Source organism: Arabidopsis lyrata (genome assembly GCF_000004255.2).
Source record: "Arabidopsis lyrata subsp. lyrata unplaced genomic scaffold ARALYscaffold_5, whole genome shotgun sequence".
NCBI classification, from domain to species: Eukaryota; Viridiplantae; Streptophyta; class Magnoliopsida; order Brassicales; family Brassicaceae; genus Arabidopsis; species Arabidopsis lyrata.
In genome coordinates, this window is record NW_003302551.1 from 16,494,188 (window position 1) to 16,511,143 (window position 16,956).

The 16,956-nt window shown below is 35.5% G+C and overlaps 4 protein-coding genes across 7 annotated transcripts; 2 read left to right on the forward strand and 2 right to left on the reverse strand.

The window, feature by feature from the left end:
* Positions 1-888: 888 nt before the first annotated feature.
* LOC9313976 lies at positions 889-2,511 on the reverse strand. Its single transcript, XM_002877862.2, has 2 exons — positions 2,166-2,511; positions 889-1,102 (listed from the first exon to the last, which is right to left on the reverse strand). The coding sequence occupies exons 1-2, from the start codon at positions 2,413-2,415 to the stop codon at positions 954-956; spliced, it is 399 nt and encodes a 132-aa protein (XP_002877908.2). The 5' UTR covers positions 2,416-2,511; the 3' UTR covers positions 889-953.
* LOC9313977 (LRR receptor-like serine/threonine-protein kinase FLS2) lies at positions 996-6,876 on the forward strand. Of its 4 annotated transcripts, XM_021025577.1 has the most exons (8): positions 996-1,127; positions 1,479-1,570; positions 1,808-1,891; positions 3,466-3,781; positions 3,858-4,013; positions 4,104-4,178; positions 4,350-4,424; positions 4,519-6,876. In XM_021025577.1, the coding sequence occupies exons 4-8, from the start codon at positions 3,523-3,525 to the stop codon at positions 6,678-6,680; spliced, it is 2,727 nt and encodes a 908-aa protein (XP_020881236.1). In that variant the 5' UTR covers positions 996-1,127; positions 1,479-1,570; positions 1,808-1,891; positions 3,466-3,522; the 3' UTR covers positions 6,681-6,876. The 4 variants fall into 4 exon arrangements, with proteins under 4 accessions (XP_020881236.1, XP_020881235.1, XP_020881237.1 ...); XM_021025576.1 differs by having other exon boundaries at positions 1,483-1,891; XM_021025578.1 differs by lacking the exons at positions 1,479-1,570; positions 1,808-1,891.
* A 2,868-nt stretch (positions 6,877-9,744) lies between these two features.
* Positions 9,745-11,104, forward strand: LOC9312265 (auxin-induced protein 15A). Its single transcript, XM_021024799.1, has one exon. The coding sequence runs from the start codon at positions 9,816-9,818 to the stop codon at positions 10,188-10,190; it is 375 nt and encodes a 124-aa protein (XP_020880458.1). The 5' UTR covers positions 9,745-9,815; the 3' UTR covers positions 10,191-11,104.
* LOC9312266 (phenylalanine ammonia-lyase 2) lies at positions 10,972-14,013 on the reverse strand. The gene is made up of 2 exons (XM_002877863.2): positions 13,122-14,013; positions 10,972-12,906 (listed from the first exon to the last, which is right to left on the reverse strand). The coding sequence occupies exons 1-2, from the start codon at positions 13,523-13,525 to the stop codon at positions 11,157-11,159; spliced, it is 2,154 nt and encodes a 717-aa protein (XP_002877909.1). The 5' UTR covers positions 13,526-14,013; the 3' UTR covers positions 10,972-11,156.
* Positions 14,014-16,956: the final 2,943 nt, after the last annotated feature.

Consider the following 16,956-nt stretch of genomic DNA (forward strand, 5'->3'; position numbering starts at 1 on the left):
ACTGTAATCCCACGTGACCACGTCTGAATCGAAATGATCCATTTGGTTACTTTTGGTCAAAAAAGTTGTCTTGATCGCTAGTTAGTTGAAATGAATGGACAGATCAAACATTTATAATTCTGCGGGTTAGATGTGTTGTGTATAATTTGAGTCACTAATATAAAGGAGAGCAAATTAAAAGATATCTGAAACAAATCAACGATCAGATGATTGAAAAACAAATAACACACACGTGAAATAAAATTTAATTTTTTGATCGGCGTGTTGCCGCCGGGAAGTTATTGTGTGGGCTTGATCTTCATAAGTGGACGAAGGATGTCGAAGAACTAAATTGCTTTGCTTTAGATATTTTTTGGTTTCTGAGTAGTAAACATGTGGTAGGTTTGCGGAGAACTCCTACTAAACGACATGTTCATCTTCGTAATAAGTAATCAACGTTAGCCTTTAGATTCGACTTTGAAATATCGGCAACCATGTTGATTGATTCTATTATAACAAAAAAAAAAAAAAAAAAACAAATGGATGAAAGTATTAGCGATTTTGAAAAAGAGTTTTAGTGGTCTGGTGTAGAATCTAGGTTAGAAAAAAAAAAAAAAAAAAAAAAAATCTAGGTTAGAGACCTAATATGAAATTAATGTAATTTTAGTGTGGAAGGAATGTAAGATACATTTGAATGTTGTGAATAAATTTATACGAAAATATATATATATATATATATATATATACGACAAAATTTATATGTTTATGTTTGGAGGAATTGTATTTTTTTTTTAAAAAAATTTCCTCTGTTAACTTGTTTTAGAACTAAATTACAAAAAATTAAATAATATTTCTAACGATTTTTTTTTCTTTTTCTTTTTCATTTGTTGCCTTGTTGGTATGAAAGGACCCGGTTTAAATTAATGTAAAAAAAAGGACCCGGTTTAAATTAATTTCGGTCAGATTCACCAATCTCATATCCATTGTCTCATCGATTCTCCAGTCTCTCCCTCTTTCGAATCTCCGGCACAGAATCTTCTGGATATGACAACACTGGGCTCCTCCACCGTCTTCTCCTTCGGTGGAGAAGCGATTCGAATTGGAAGAATCGGTGTGCTTGATAGACAGAATCACTCAAGCTATTCCCGGTAATGAAAAAGTCCTTATTGCTGCATTTGCATAGTAAATTGTTGACTCAATGATCTATACTTGTTAGAGACAAATTGGTAAAAGAATGTTTCTTTCTTTTAAAAGCAATGACTTGCTTTAGTTAGTTCAGGGGAAACAACTAATCTTCAAGTAGCTCTTGTAGTTTCTGCCAACGTTATGTTAATGGAAGAGATTCTTGAGAAAAACTAAAGGAAAAGATTGGTGTTTTTTTTAATGTTGGGGACAAAAGTAACTTGCTTTAACTCAAAAACGTTTCTTGTGTACATTTGTGGGTTACTTCACTTGAATAATCAAATTTTATGGCATGAACTTTGGTTTTGTAATGGAAGGTAGCATTGTGACTGGAGAAGTGAAACGCATCTCAGATTTGTGATCTCCCAGCTTCTTTTTATGGGACTGCCTATAAACTGATACCTTTCTGGTGAGAGAACTTAGAATTCCACTTCATCAGTCTTGCTTTCTTAAACAGTTAAACTATAAAGCAACGAAGAACAAAACTAGAGCAAAGATGATCCATGTGAAATAGAGCCTGAAGGGTTTGTGTGTTCTGTGCTTTGATTCTCTGTGGTGCCGAGCGTGGTTCCGCTTTGTTGATACTTTTATCAATTAGATCAAAACGTCCTTGCTGTGTTACTCATAATTCTTTTGGACCCTGAAGCACTTAAAGGAAGAAGCAGATGAAGCTTTACTGATAATCCAAAGCAGCCACTCCACCAGAATTTGGCCAAAACTAGCTATAAAGGTACTAATTTTAACTACACCTAATTTCCATACTTTCTGTTTATGAATTCACTTCTTATGAGTGTTAAAAAATACATACCATTCATTCATCACATGATGCATACCACAAGTCTTATCAAAAGCATATATATACTTAGGATATATCACAAAAAGCACAAAACATAGGCCAATAACCACTACATCACATCACATCAGTCTTTACATATACACACAAGTACACGTTTTAGGAGCTCCTTTCTCTCGAATCATATCTGGTCTTTCGTGTTGCTGATTCTAACCTGTTCCATCGTCTCCACCACTGCCTCCTCCTCCGTTGCCACCCCAATTGTCAAAGTTTTGTCTTGGAATGTTATGGTGGTTGTCTACTCCTCTTGCTGATGGAATGACGGATCTGTCCTTCTGAACATGGTGAAGCCTCTGATCTTTTGTGTATATCCCTCTCCCTCCTCCCTCCACAGTGAAAGAGCTCATAACCACCATTACCACCACCACCACCACCAAGACATGCCTAGTCTGAATTTGCATTTTTGTTTTGTTTTGCTTCTTGCAATGTATTGTCCTTTTTATAGAATTGAGAAGTAAGGTTTAGGAATGGGAAATCTTGCAACTGTTTTCCGTGCTTTCCACTAGGAAAAGACAAAACAAAAGATTGATTGATTAGCCTTTAATTGATGTGTTGGTTTGTTATTGTTATGACTTGTGACGATGATACAAAAATCAAAAGAATAATAATCACTCGTCCAAATAGGAAAGTTCCACCGTTTAAAGTGGTGAAGACGACATAAGAATCACTGAGGAGAATTGGTTAGTTGCCCGAATAGGAAATTTCCACCATTTATAGTGGATCACCTTTCTTTAAATAATAACATTTTATAGTATTTGTTTGTGTAATTAAAAGTCAATGGGATGGTAACAACTTACATAAAGTAAAATTTCAAGCAATTTACATAATTTTCATTCAATGATTTCATTGTTCTTTCTAATAGCATGCGTTGATGGCCAAACAAGTTGATGACAAGTGTCTCTCCCACAGAATTATCTACAGCCACAAAGCTACCATCTGGATTTGCTTTGGCTAAATGATTTGGTAGAGAAAGTAATCATCAACGCATTGGGTCTTTGTTGGGCTGCTTAAAGCTCACAATGAAGCATTGTTAATTGCTCATGGGGATTTATTTTATTTTGGTAACGGCTTAGTTAAGCTACATGAGGAGATTTTAAATGGAATGAGATGTATTTTTCAACTCCTTAATTTGTGGATAACCATGTTCTTCTTCTATCTCAATACTTTTTATGCATAGTTTTATGTTTATGTTTATATTTAAATTGATAACTATTGATTAATTACAAGTCATCTAATTAATCAATAGTTATCAACTGCTGTGACACTCTTTTGACTTCATCTTCTTCTTAGCACATTGCATCACATGCCTTGATGTCTAAACTATATAATGACTTTGAATCATTCTTACATTCTCTATGTTTCCTCATTTGATCTTTGCACTTATAATGTCATCCTCGAAGTCAGTGGTCTTTGGCCTAACATGGATGATAATGATGATGATGTTGTTGCAGGGATGTAGAAGCTGCATTGAAAGTGAAAGGCAGGGTTTGTTAGAGCTCAAGGCCTATATGATCTCGGTCATTACTGATCCACATTTAGACATTCGTCGAGGATGGATGAGTAGTGATCGTTCTTGTTGTCATTGGAAAAGAATCAAGTGCGACAGCACCAGCAAGCGCGTGATCGGAATCTCCTTATCCTTAGAATCCATACATTCCCCTGATGCTCTTCCTCTACTGAATTTAACTTTGTTCCATCCCTTTGAGGAGCTTCAGAGTCTCAACTTGTCGTCCGGATACTTCAAAGGCTGGTTCGACAAAAGACAAGGTCTGGATATTCGTTTTCATTTTTGTTCTTGTATCCAAGTCCCCTTATAATGTAAAATACTTTACCACTTCTATAGGTGGTAAGGGCCTGGGAAGTTTCAGAAATCTTGAGACTCTGGATCTCGGTGTCAACTTTTACGATAGCAGTGTCTTCCCATACTTGAATGAGGCTGTGTCTCTCAAGACTTTGATTCTCCGTGACAACTTATTTAAGGGTGGCTTTCCTGTTCAAGGTAGTACTCCAGAACAAATCAATACTATAGATGTCATTGACATTGAAAGTCTTTTCACTTTGTTTCTGGTATTTCTTACTTTTGGCACAGAACTAAGAAATCTAACAAGTTTGGAAGTACTGGATCTAAAATTCAACGAATTCAGTGGCCAGTTACCAACACAAGGTATTTGTTACTATGATCCTCCGTTAACACTCTGTGATAAAATCGATGTGATGTTGTAACATAATCTATAAAAAAATTTGTTGCAAATTGAGTGTCTCTACGTCAATCTTGATACATGTAATGGGTATTCATTTATTTATAAGCCATCGTGCATCTCTTTCTTTGTTTCAGAACTCACCAATCTGCGAAACCTCAGAGCTTTGGATCTAAGCAATAATCAGTTCTCTGGTTCATTGCAAAAACAAGGCAAGTTATGACAAATACCCCTTTTTAGTTGCGGAACTCGTCTCAGTTTCGATTTTATATCCCTTGATGTTTCTCTGTGCATACATCACTGCAGGAATTTGTAGATTGGAGCAGTTGCAAGAGCTTCGTCTTAGTCGAAACAGATTTGTGGGTGAAATCCCACTCTGTTTTTCGAGGTTCTCCAAACTCCAAGTTCTTGATCTATCATCAAATCACCTAAGTGGGAAGATTCCATATTTCATCAGTGACTTCAAATCCATGGAATACTTATCACTACTCGATAATGAATTTGAAGGCTTGTTCTCGTTGGGTTTGATCACCAAATTAGCAGAGCTCAAGGTTTTTAAACTCTCTTCCAGGTCTGGTATGCTGCAAGTAGAAGAGACTAACATTTTCAGTGGCCTGCAATCGCAGCTAAGTAGTATCTCATTGCCACACTGCAACCTTGGAAAAATCCCTGGTTTTCTTTGGTATCAGAAGGAATTGCGGGTCATCGATCTCTCCAACAATATGTTATCCGGAGTGTTCCCCACTTGGCTTCTGGAAAATAACACAGAGCTTCAGGCCCTGTTGTTACAGAACAACTCATACAAAACACTTACACTTCCAAGAACAATGCGCAAGTTACAGTTTTTGGATCTTTCGGCGAACAATTTTAACAATCAACTCCCTAAGGATGTCGGTTTGATACTTACGAGCTTGAGACATTTGAATCTCTCAAACAATGAGTTTCAAGGGAACATGCCCTCCTCTATGGCCAGGATGGAAAATATTGAATTTATGGACCTATCTTACAACAACTTCTCAGGGAAATTGCCAAGAAATCTTTTCACAGGTTGTTATTCATTGAGTTGGCTTAAGCTCTCGCACAACAGATTCAGTGGCCCGATTATTCGGAAATCGAGTGATGAGACCTCTTTGATTACGCTGATCATGGACAATAACATGTTTACAGGGAAGATCCCTCGCACTCTACTCAACTTAAGGATGTTGAGCGTGATCGACTTATCAAACAATTTCCTCACAGGTACAATTCCAAGATGGTTAGGCAAATTCTTTTTGGAAGTTCTGAGGATCTCAAACAACCGTTTACAAGGTACAATACCACCTTCTTTGTTCAACATTCCATGCCTCTGGCTCTTGGACCTTTCTGGAAACTACTTATCGGGTAGCTTACCCCCGCGGTCCAGCTCGGATTTCGGTTATATATTGGACTTGCACAACAACAATCTCACTGGATCTATTCCAGACACGTTGTGGGACGGGCTCCGGTTGCTTGATCTGAGAAACAACAAACTGTCTGGAAACATACCACTGTTCAGGAGCACCCCGAGCATCAGTGTTGTTCTGTTGAGGGGTAATAACTTGACAGGAAAGATCCCTGTTGAGCTGTGCGGTTTAAGGAACGTAAGGATGTTGGATTTTGCTCACAACAGATTGAATGAGTCCATACCTTCGTGTCTCACCAATCTATCATTTGGCTCAGGAGGACATAGTCATGCTGATTCAGATTGGTATCCGGCGAGCATGCTCTCTAACTTTATGGAGATATACACTGAAGTATATTACAAGTCCCTAATCGTGTCAGATCGGTTTTCTCTAGACTACTCGGTAGATTTTAATGTCCAAGTTGAATTTGCGGTGAAACAGAGATATGACTTGTACATGAGAGGAACTCTTAACCAGATGTTTGGCCTGGATCTGTCAAGCAACGAGTTAAGTGGTAATATCCCAGAAGAGCTAGGAGATCTTAAGAGAGTACGCTCACTGAATCTCTCACGCAATTCATTATCGGGTTCTATACCTGGAAGCTTCTCCAATCTAAGAAGCATAGAAAGTTTGGATCTTTCTTTCAACAAGTTGCATGGAACCATTCCCTCACAACTCACAATGTTGCAATCTCTTGTCGTCTTTAACGTGTCTTACAACGATCTCTCAGGTGTGATTCCGCAAGGAAAACAGTTCAACACCTTTGGTGAGAAGAGTTACTTAGGTAATGTTCTTCTCTGTGGATCACCCACCAACAGAAGCTGTGGTGGTGGTACCACAATCAGCTCAGAAAAAGAAGATGAAGATGACGATGAAAGCGGATTAGTCGATATTGTGGTTTTGTGGTGGAGCCTTGGGGCGACCTATGTAACGGTTTTGATGGGGTTTCTGGTGTTCCTCTGCTTTGATTCTCCATGGAGCCGAGCATGGTTCCGCCTTGTTGATACTTTCATCGACCGCGTAAAAGATGTACTGGGAGTTATCTAGAGAAGGTTCACGGACGTAAAGGATGAAACAATAAGTAATTGTTCAATCTTGCAAATATTTGATGAAAGGGTTCACGGACGTAAAGGATAAAACAATAAGTAATTGTTCAATCTTGCAAATATTTGATGAATTTTCTAATCTTATTGTCAAATTTCTCCATCATCAAAAAAACTTTCCTTAAGATTAACATTTCAAAGATGATCTTTGATGAGAAGTCATATGTTTGGTGTATCATGGGTACCCGAACGTCCAGGCCTACTAGTGTTATGTATGCATCTTTTTATCTTTTATGACCGAGGAGGTATGGTTAAAGCCAAAAACAATTCATGTACAGTATTACCTACTCTACAAAAACTTTCGATATAAAAGCGAACCTATAATAAGAAAAATGATTACAAGAATCTTTAATAGTAAGTAATTCAAACACATGTTTATCTAATTGTTTCGAATTAACACAAATATTTGGTTTCTATGAGTCTTCTTGAATTTCGCAAACTCATTGTTTTAAATCTATAGTCCGACCACAGCGAGTTCACCGCTACACAAAAATAAATAATTATTAGAACCGTGAGAAGAAGAATGTGACTACTGCCTCCCAAAATGAAGCATGGGCGAGACTTAACTAGAGTTAGTTGGAAAATGGAATGTTGTATCATTTTAAATTAGATCTGTTTATTTGATGTCCAAAAAAAAATCTATTTTATTTGAAAATATTTTTTAAGAGGGATATCATAAACTCCTATTATTATTTTTTATTTCGTAAAATACCACAAATAATTTTATCAGGAAGGTTCTTAAACTTTTGAGAAGTAAGTACCCGGCACCCTTGAAGCTTTTCTAAACTCTTTTGTGGTATGTTTGCAATGATTTAAAAGCTAGCGAGTAACTACGTTGTCTGATATTCATACTCTTTGAACAACCTAGTTTATAGTGTAGTATTATAATTAGAAGAAAAGATGATTATTGTTTTTGTTGTATCTAATCTAACTATCTAAGTATTTTCTTGAATTTGGCCGAAATCACTGATCCTCTAGACCATTTAGTCTAATGATTATCTATTGCAAAATGTCTTGTTATCCTTATCGAATTCAAACCTAAATGTTTCACGGTTTATAGTTTAAATCATAGTATCTTAATTTCTTATACAAAAATGAGCTTCCAATTTTTTTTTATTTTTTGGTACTCAATACTGATCATATAATAATGGAAAAAGAATGACAGCTAGTAACTGTAGCAAGACACATGGCAAAGTCATATCAAATAATCGTGGGTGTAATAAGGGTATGGCTACCTCATCTAGGCCCTTTAAAAAAAAAAGAATTTCTTCCAAAAGAATAAAAGTCAAAATGGGTTGGATCCTCAAAAAGAATAACTATAGTTTTTAAGATTTTTTTTTTCTTTTTCTTAAAACCAGTTTTGAAGAGTCGCTAATCGATCGACAGATTCTACTGGATGATCCCAGTATGGTAATTTCGTTAAGGTTTAAATCATTAATCCTGGTTATCGAACGAGCTTGTTTGTAAGAATTATGAGACTCAAAAGACAAACATCATAAAAGCCTCACGTTCCCACAATAAATTTCATGCAGACGAAGCCAGCCTACTTTTAGAATGGCCCTCCTCCTTATCTCAAACCAGCTTGAACCGTCCCGGGTCTCTGATGATACATCAGTTCTGTCTGGTCCAAAGACTCGTTTCAACAGATTCGAAAATTAAAATTTTTTGAAAAGTATAGAAAGGAACTATGAAATTTTTTTGATACTTAGTTGATGATGATATATGTTTAGTTTGTCAGGCTCAAATATTGAAATGTTTTCAAAATCATGATAAAAACATTTGATATTTTGGTAAGAAAACCTAGAGAATAAATCTGAATGACTGAAACAAAATAACCACACAACATGAAGCATAGTAGTTACTAGTTTGTATTAGTGACCCTGATGTATCACCACCCAGATTCAATTTCCTATAATGCATGTTGTTGACAAAATAAAAAATCTGAAACCAAATAGAAAACGTCTCCCCAAAAAAATCTGATATCCAATTAGACATAACCTAAAACAAACTCAACCTTTCTTTTGTTCTACATCAAAGGATCTTAATTTTACAATAGGTCCTAGTTTTTTTTTTTTTGGTTAAAAGATTAGGTCCTAGTTGACACCTATTGGGATAAACAAATAAGAACATACCATAGGCTCATCTGCATAAGTGATGTGTAAGAAAGAATGATTGCTCTTCTCATACTCAGCTATTTGGGGAGATGAATCTGAATCCTAATGAATAGTTGCTCTGCTCTGTTTTGTTTTGCTTCACAATCATATTGGACCCTGCAAAAGCTGACAGTTCTTTATCAGTCTACACTTGCAATCCATGCATAATAACCGTTTTACCCAATTTCTAGAGAAAAAAACAGACCAATATAGATAGATTACTATCATTGTATGACATATCCATTCATAAACGCAATAGATAAGACTGATCATAATCACTCTTCTCCACATGCTGAGATTATATCTAATCAAATGAATATTGGATTTGTATAGATAATTTAGGCTAATTCAAGAAGTCACTTCAACTAGAGCCTTGATCTTCAAGAAATCACCAAAAACAAAGAGTAAATATTAGAATCATACAATCCATGAATCATAAATCGAGATCACACTTTGTCCAAGAAGATTTAAAACCCATCACTCTTCTTCATTTCTCTTATCTTCTCTTTCTCAATTCTTTCTTTTGTGGGGTCTTACAAGTCTTAGCACCCATGAATTCAGTTACAATATAGAAGATGAAAAAAAAAAACATTTCTTATTTGCAATTGTAATAATGCAATGCTTGTTCGTACAATTTCAGTTTTATGAGGGAAAATAACGGAACCGCACGAGTGAAACAAAATGGCAAACAATTATCATAATTCAAAGCCCTCGTGAGGTATCTTATCAATTACATAAAAAAATCTTGCCCATCTCCTATTCAAAAACATTACATTTAATATCACTATGGACCTAAGATTTTTTTTCTATCTAAGCTCTGTAAATCAATCATCTATATATACACATGTACTTCACCATTGTACTTCTCATCACAAAACTATCTCTATTCATCTTTCTTATTCGAAACATCTCCTTCATACTCAAAAATGAAGAACAAGTTCATAAAATCGTGCGAACACAAATTCAAAATCATGAAGAGCAAATCCATAGTCCTACCTTGTTGTACATCTTCATGCGAGAGTTGCTGCGACAAGGTTTCTTGGGGGTTCAAGAAGGGAAATGAAGTCATACCTAAAGATGTTCCAAGAGGACATTTGGTAGTGTATGTTGGTGATGATTACAAGAGGTTTGTGATAAAGATGAGTTTGCTTACACATCCAATCTTTAAAGCATTGCTTGATCAAGCTCAAGATGCTTATAACTCATCAAGACTATGGATTCCATGTGATGAGAACACTTTCCTCGATGTTGTTCGTTGCAGTGGCGCTCCTCAGCATCAGAGAAACTGCATTGGTATGTAATGTTAAGAAGGGAGAATTCAAAAGACATATTCATTTGATTTTGATTCATCTTCTCCAGAGCGAATTAATGTTGATTATTAATTTAGATAATGTTGTACACTAATTAAGTAAGAGTTCTCGTAATACAAGTAACCATCTATCGTATTATAAGTGAGTGTTCACTAAACATGTTACATTTTGAAATGTTTCCAAATAAACTGAAACATTAAGACTCTGAAAAAGATCTCAAGACAAATAGCAAAACTTCTAAAATTACCTGATCATGCCTCTGTCGTGTGTCATAGAAAAAGACTTGAACTCTCTCTGATGCAGATATTGTCAGAGAATCAAACAACTTTTACTTTCTAGCAATTGTCTTATTATCAACGCCAAGCTAGAAGTAATAACAAGTGTTAGCAGAACCAAACTAAACAGCTGTGAGCTGACAATGAGATTATGACAAAGACATAACTGACTAAACTAATACGGCGTGGAAGCTCAGGCCTTCTAAAAATTGGCCATGAGATCAACTTTTGAACAGAAAATAATTCACGTAACCAAAAGGAGAAATTCTCGTAAAAGGATTCACAATGGTTAGACAAAAACGGCCAGAAATTAAGTAAAACTATGTGTGTCATAGAGCAGACTTGAACTCTTTTCTGATGCAGATATTGTTAGAGAATAGAAACAACTTCCAGTTTTTATCAATTGCTTCTGTATTATTCTACCATCAGTTGAACTTTGAAGCCAAACACAAATAAATCTTAAGTCTTGATCTATCTCTTTTGTCAACGGTGTCGAATCCACAAATGGCAACATTAAAGTAACAAGTTAACATTTAACAACGAGTTTTACACGTAAATTTTATATCATACAAAGTGTGACACCATTCACATTACAATCAAAAACTCAATTCAATCATAAAAAAAAAAAAACAGAAACAGCAAAATTTAAATTGAAACAGAACAGAAACAGAGGAATTCTCTCTTAGCAAATCGGAATCGGAGCTCCGTTCCATTCCTTGAGACAATCCATCAACGGATCAATAATTTTACCTTCACACATTGCAGTGAAGACCTTATCAAACTCCTCTCCGGGAGACACAACCTTTTCTCCTGTCAACAACTTCGTTCCGAGCTCTTCCCTCACGAACCTATACAACGGATACGACCTACATTCCTTAATCCGGTTAGGAATCGGCGCAGTTCCATTACCATAAGCCGCTCTAGCGGCTTCCACTTCCTTTGGAAGCACAGCCTTAAGCTCCTCTTCAAAAGCTCCAATCTTATGAAAGATCGAAGTCACTGCATTCTTCTCAGTCTCACCGTTGGACAAAGCGTGATCAACGATAACTTGTCTCAGCCTCTGCATCAATGGGTACGTAGCACTACACGGATCATCAACATACGTGAACACTTGTTCACGATCAACGACCTTAAGCAAGTCTTTCTCACAGAACCGTGACGGATGTAGCTCACCATTGATTCCAGTGGTTAACACTTTCTTAGCAACTTGAGAAACTGTGTTCTTCACAGTCTGTCTCAGATTCTCCTCCAAATGCCTCAAATCCACAGCTTGACATATCCCCACAAGAAACGTTGTTGACATTAGCTTGAGAATATCCACAGCTTCAGAGGTTTTACGAGACGAGATCAATCCAAGAGAATTCACATCTTGATTATGTTGTTCAGCTGATTGAACATGGCTTGTGACTGGATTAGCCAAGTATTGAAGCTCTGAGCAATAAGAAGCCATAGCAATCTCTGCTCCTTTGAATCCATAATCCAAACTTGGATTACTCGAAGCTGTTAGATTCGAAGGAAGTCCATTGTTGTAGAAATCATTAACAAGCTCAGAGAATTGAGCAAACATAAGCTTCCCAATCGCAGCAATCGCCAATCTCGTGTTATCCATAGAAACTCCGATTGGTGTTCCTTGGAAGTTACCACCGTGAATCGCCTTGTTCCTCGAAACATCGATCAACGGATTATCGTTAACGGAGTTGATTTCACGCTCTATCGATTTCGTCGCTTGACGGATTACTTCAATTTGAGGTCCGAGCCATTGAGGAGATGTACGGAGAGCGTAACGATCTTGTTTCGGCTTCTGCAATGGATCCATCTCGTGAAGCTTTTGAGCTAATTTCATGTATGAGCTTCCGTCGAGGATATGTTCCATTATCGCCGCCGCTTCGATTTGTCCGGGATGATGCTTCAAACGATGAGTCAGATGATCGGTGAATTCAGGTTTTCCACTCATCACCTCCGCAAAAATCGCTGATAAAACCTCCGCTAACACCGCTTGAACATTCGCTTCAAACAAAACCATCGACGCCATGCCAGATCCAACCGCCGTGCCATTAACGAGCGCTAATCCTTCCTTAGGCTGTAGATCGAAGAATCCGGTACTGATTCCGGCTTTCTCGAAAGCTTCTTTCGCGGTTAGCGATTCACCGTCGGGACCGGTGGCTTTGGAATTAGGACGGCCAGTGAGAAGTCCAGCGATGTAAGAGAGAGGAACAAGATCGCCGGAGGCGGTTATGGTTCCACGGAGAGGAAGTGAAGGAGAGATGTTGTGATTGAGGAGACTTGTAATCGCTTCGAGAATCTCGAATCGGATACCGGAGTATCCTTGGAGAAGAGTGTTGACTCTGACGAGCATGGCGGCTCTTGTGGCGGATTGCGGCAGCGTGTGACATGTCTCCTTCGTGTTTCCGAATATTCCGGCGTTCAAAAATCTGAAAACGGAAAATAAACAATATTTAATTATATATTAATTAGACCCGACCCGACCCGGCCCGAAGTCACCGACCCAGTCTATATCCCATGCAAATTGTATACTCGTGAGTATATCCACTTAAGCCACTAATTTATTATTTCTCTGATCACATTCCTATTGAGTTGTTTAATTATTAATTAGTTATAATATAAGGTATTGGATTTAATTAATTACCTAATGAGTTCTGTTTGTAATGCGGTGCCGTTTTTGGTTCTCCGGTGAGAAGTAGCACCAAAGCCGGTGGTGACACCGTAACTGTCAGTACCTTTGTTCATACTCTCCATAACCCAATCACTGCTAGCTTTGACACCGGCTCTTGAAGCCTCCGCTAACTCAACCTTAACGTTGCCGCCTACGATGGAGATCGCCGCAACTTGTCCGATCGTCAGTGTTTCTCCGCCGAGATTCACAACTGGTCTCCGATACTCTTCAACCATCTTCTTCACTTCATCTAAATGACTTCCTTTCATTTGATCCGCCGCTAAACCCCAGTTCAACGGATCCGCCAACGTCTTCGTAGTAACCGCCACTTTCGTCTTCTCTCCTCCGCCGCACAACATTGCTTCGATTTGATCCATTGGGTTTCAAAAAGTGAATGTGATCAGATATTGAGATCTCTCTTTGTATTGTTTGGTGAAGGAGAGAGGGATTTTGAATTGTTGGTGGGTTTTGGTTTTCTGAGGAAGAAGAAGAGAGAAGAGACGTTTAAATAAGAAGGACAATGTTAGTGTTGTTGTTAGGTAAGCATAAGAGAAGAGAACACAAGTTTTGATTTTTTGGAGAAAAAAAAAGAATGGAGAATGAGGGGTGGGTGAGAGTTTAATGATGACCGTTGGATGAAGATTGGTGATCTAATGGTGAAGAATGGAAAACGTGAATTTGGTTTGAGTCGCAAAAAGAGTTTGTCAATTATTTTTCACTTTTGTAACGCGTTTGGTTTGGTATGGTTTGGTTAAATTTGTGTGTTCCGTCAATATCAACTTCGGGCGTCGAAAAGGTGGTCGTGGCTGGGTGGCTGGTGGCTGGTGGCTGAGGAATTGAGAGGATAATAAGCGTTTTGCGGTTGGTGAGACATTTGGAGACAATTTTTTTTTTTTTTTACGAGTGAGTGATTATGGTTTGGGAATGAAATGGGAGTGGTTGTGGAACGTACGTAAGAACGTAGTTCAGTCAATTCAAAGTCGTCCCCACTAATTTCGTTCTCAATAATTATTTTAGTTTCTATTTGTAGTTTGGTCTCATTATACATATTTGTTTATATGTATCAAAAACAAATATTCTTATACAACTAGTTGAAATCGAACCAAACCAGCATGAATTTGTTTTTGTTATTATTTCTTTCTTTATGGGTTAGACTATCTATTCTATACTTTATCGATCCTTTTATTTTACAATTTCTTAACTAATAGATTTTGTCAGTATCAACACTAAACCGAACATTTGATCTCAAAACAAATATTTAATTAGTTTGCTATTTGGTTAATGATATTACTAGATTTGTACAAGGCGGAACATTTGACTCCAATTAAAGAAGTTATATACGTTTTAAAATATGATTATCTGTCAAGTGCTATGGCCTATGGGTAAGTCCGTAAGTGTAAGTGGTTTTTCATCATAATTCAGTACTTCATAAATTTAAGAAAATAAAATTTATAGAAGAAAAAGAAAAAAAACAAGGGTATACATTGAATAACATGGATGAAGATCTAAAGAAATATAACGTTTTTGTTTTGCTTATAATAGATACCATCTTTGATTATAGAATGGAAATTTAATGTTTTAAAGTTGTTTATTGCCGGTTTCTATTCATGAAAAGAATGCGACCAGGTTTATTTTGCCGATTCGTTTGACATGAAATAATATTTATTGAACACTATGACAATATGCCCCAATTTAGTCGATCATAAACTTAAAACTTTCGATGGTCTTTTAATGGGTTACAGTTATAGATATAATCATTTCTACTGATAATGGATTATAGTTATAGATATTCAAGTAATCGTTTAGGGGTAAATGATTAATTTATTTACATTCTTAGCAAAAAAAAAAGAAAAATGATTAATTTATTTCCAATAGAATGTGTGTTTTTATAGTGGTAAAATAATGCTTGAGACCTCGAGCTAATTAAAAAAATTATAATTTAATGAGGGAAAAAACCCGAAAAAACTCTGGTTTATTTTTTATTTGGACGTTTAATACCTAAATTTTTTTGATTGGAAGAAAAAACACATAATAATTAAAATATACGATTTAATACCTATAAAAATAAAATATTGTTATTTTCATACTTACGCTTTCATAACAAAAATAAAATTCCAATTTTACCTTTCCAATTAGAATATATCATTAATTTTCAATGATGTGGCAATAATTTTAATTTTATTTGGATAAAAAGTTATTTCTATTTATATTATTTTTTATTAAAATTATTTTATTATTTTATTTATAAATTAAAAAAATATGGAAAAGAAAGAGATTTGACTAAAAATAGAGAGAATTGACCGGTTGGTCCTATGCCTTTGTTTTTTCCGATTTCAAATCGTCAAGTTCTTCAAATCAATTTCAATATCAATGACTTATGTGTTTTGCTTTCGGTTGATAACTATTCATAACGGGATTTAATTTGTTTTTTTTTCCGAATTCTTAGCTTTTTATGTTTTCTAATAACACCAAAATTTCTGGGTTTGATTTCAAATTAAGTTCTTAATCGATTTTTGCTAAAGGATACAAATTTGAGAATGCATATGGTTAATTGATGAAGTTCCATACTACTCAGTCGACTTTTTATTCGATTCTCTATTCTTTTTCCTAATTTTTCTTTTTCGACATTTTTTATTTATTTATTCAGATTTTTTTTGAAATTTATAAATAAAATAATTTTAATAAAACGAAATATAAATAGAAATTATTGTTTATTCAAATAAAATTAAAAATTATTGCCATGTCATTTAAAATTAATGATATATTCTAATTGTAAAGGTAAAATTGGAATTTTATTTTTGTTATAAAACCGTATGTATGAAAATAACTACATTTTATTTTTATAGGTATTAAATCGTAAATTTTAATTATTATGTGTTTTTTCTTCCAACCAAAAAAATTTGGGTATTAAACGTCCAAATAAAAAATAAACCAGAGTTTTTTCGGGTTTTTATAAATTTTTGGCGGACAGTAAGTAAAGAAACACACACCGTCTGCATGATAAAGGAAATGGCATGTACGCAATATTTAAGAACATAATTAAATGGTCTAAATTGACGCACCTATAAAACTATTTTTTAAAACGATCAACTAATTGCAGGGAACATGAATTTGGTGTTATATTGAATGATCTTTTACTTTCAAATGCAAAACAAATTAAAACAGGAAAAATAAAATTAGATCTTTGAAAAAAGGAAAATTAGACAAACAAATCTGAATTATTTACTTTGTAAGCTATTATTTCCCCTTACAATCTATTTTGATGTAGGTTGTAACATCACGTGAAATCGTCGAAGAACTTATCAGATGATCGGACCAATTTTTGTTTTATTTAGGAAAAGATCTAATGGAGAGTTCGATGGTGATATCGAACCACTCTTTTAACTTGATTGCTGCTAATAGGTAGCCGAAAAACAATATCTAACATATTTGAAGACAAATCATCAATACATAAACCAAACAATTATGGCTGAAAGAAGTAGTGGGTTGGTAAGATGGGTTCATTGAAATACTTGCATGCGTGTATTGTATGCTCTTTACCACATTTTCTTTCTAACTAGCATTTTCTTTTTGTCCGCAGATATTTTGACTTGTCGGTAACAACTGTTTCTCTTTTGTTTTGTTTTCTTTTTTTTTTGGGGGTCAAAATTTCTCTTTTGTTTAAAGGAAATGTATTATATATTTTTTACAGGACCCCATTTCCGGGACTATTTTAAACAAATGTGAAGACTAAGACACCATTTTAACACCATGTATCATGAGACAGACAGATTATTTAACCATTAATCAACTGGTTTTTTATTCCTAC

Coding starts and splice junctions, on each gene's coding strand:
- LOC9313976 (XM_002877862.2), bottom strand. CDS start 2,415: ATGCAAATTCAGACTAGGCATGTCTTGGTGGTGGTGGTGGTGGTAATG. Junction 1,103..2,165: donor TGGAGACGATGGAACAGGTT/AGAATCAGCAAC, acceptor AGTGATTCTGTC/TATCAAGCACACCGATTCTT.
- LOC9313977 (XM_021025577.1), top strand. CDS start 3,523: ATGATCTCGGTCATTACTGATCCACATTTAGACATTCGTCGAGGATGG. Junction 4,179..4,349: donor TGGCCAGTTACCAACACAAG/GTATTTGTTACT, acceptor TCTTTGTTTCAG/AACTCACCAATCTGCGAAAC. Junction 4,425..4,518: donor TGGTTCATTGCAAAAACAAG/GCAAGTTATGAC, acceptor ACATCACTGCAG/GAATTTGTAGATTGGAGCAG.
- LOC9312265 (XM_021024799.1), top strand. CDS start 9,816: ATGAAGAACAAGTTCATAAAATCGTGCGAACACAAATTCAAAATCATG.
- LOC9312266 (XM_002877863.2), bottom strand. CDS start 13,525: ATGGATCAAATCGAAGCAATGTTGTGCGGCGGAGGAGAGAAGACGAAA. Junction 12,907..13,121: donor TTACAAACAGAACTCATTAG/GTAATTAATTAA, acceptor TTCCGTTTTCAG/ATTTTTGAACGCCGGAATAT.